This window comes from Acyrthosiphon pisum, chromosome A1 (assembly GCF_005508785.2).
Source record: "Acyrthosiphon pisum isolate AL4f chromosome A1, pea_aphid_22Mar2018_4r6ur, whole genome shotgun sequence".
NCBI lineage: Eukaryota > Metazoa > Arthropoda > Insecta > Hemiptera > Aphididae > Acyrthosiphon > Acyrthosiphon pisum.
Window position 1 is genome coordinate 42469728 of NC_042494.1, and position 1189 is coordinate 42470916.

The 1189-nt window shown below is 37.4% G+C and overlaps 1 protein-coding gene across 1 annotated transcript in view; it reads left to right on the top strand.

Moving 5' to 3' along the window:
• The window catches only part of LOC100569371, a 14042-nt gene extending 13287 nt beyond the window's left edge, over positions 1–755 (top strand). Inside the window, exon 2 of the mRNA XM_003246880.4 lies at positions 538–755. Coding sequence (XP_003246928.1) covers positions 538–755 — 218 coding nt within the window. The remainder of the gene's footprint in view (positions 1–537) is intronic.
• Positions 756–1189: the final 434 nt, after the last annotated feature.

Here is a 1189-nt window from a genome sequence, read left to right on the forward strand (position 1 = left end):
CATGAATACGCGACGGCTGTCGTTACCGCCGCCGCCGCCACCACCACCGCTGCCGCCGCCGCCACCACGATACCACCGCCACTGCCGCCGCCGATGCGGCACGCACTTGGTTAACGGGCGTAGAACTTTCGAGACCGATCGCCGGAAAATAATATCTTTTTCTTGCAGCGCCACTCACACACACACACACACACACACAAACACACACAATAAACGCGTGTAAATTATTATTATAGTACATGTACGTAAACGCCGTGTGTATAATGTATATACATGTGTAATGTGTATGGCGGTGACGGCAACAATATACAATTTACATACAACTAAATGCTCTTTACAATAACATATTATTATTATTATAATTTTATATATTACGTATACATAATATTAATTACCTATTGAATTTGTATTGTTGCAAGTACACGCGTTATATTATATTATGGATAATATAAATGAAAAATAATATTAAAAATATATTCCGAGACGGTATGTGTGCGTTATAATAATAATAACATGTACAATATGTTTTTGTTGCAGGACGTGCAATTGATTTTCGGACGAAAACGGTGGACGAAACGATAATCCCAGGACCTTTGATGCGTTGGAAGATGCCAAATGTGGCGGTCGTCGCTGTCGCTGCCGCCGCTATGTTGCTGGTCACCGCGGAAACGGTGTTAGCGGCCGGTGGCGGTGGTGGTGGTGGTGGTAGCGGCGGCGTTTTATGGTATCTAAAATATGAGCACGATGTTGCATAGATAATTATCCAGCCTATATGTTCAGAAATTTTGGAGCCACTACTACAAACACAGAAAGATAAAAGTTGTTCCGCGTAAAACAGTTTTGCTATGTTGTACATTTGTAAGATGGAGACAAGACATGCAGATGTGACATCCTCTTAATTAATATTACTATCTAAAAATTAATTTACTAATGTTCTTAATTTAGGAAAATTGTGTCAAAATTAAAACTTAATACACTTAAAAAAGTGCTATGAGAACAACTTCTGTAGGTTCTTGCAATATATTTAACTCAATTTTTTATCTTTATCAAGTATGAGAAAAACCATATCATTGTAAAACCAATATATCCATCACTCAGCTAAGAATCTAACAATATCTAATGCAAACAGGTTGTTATCTGTATTGTTCCTGTTGAAGTTTTTATAAATTTTAAATATAAATTCTAAAAT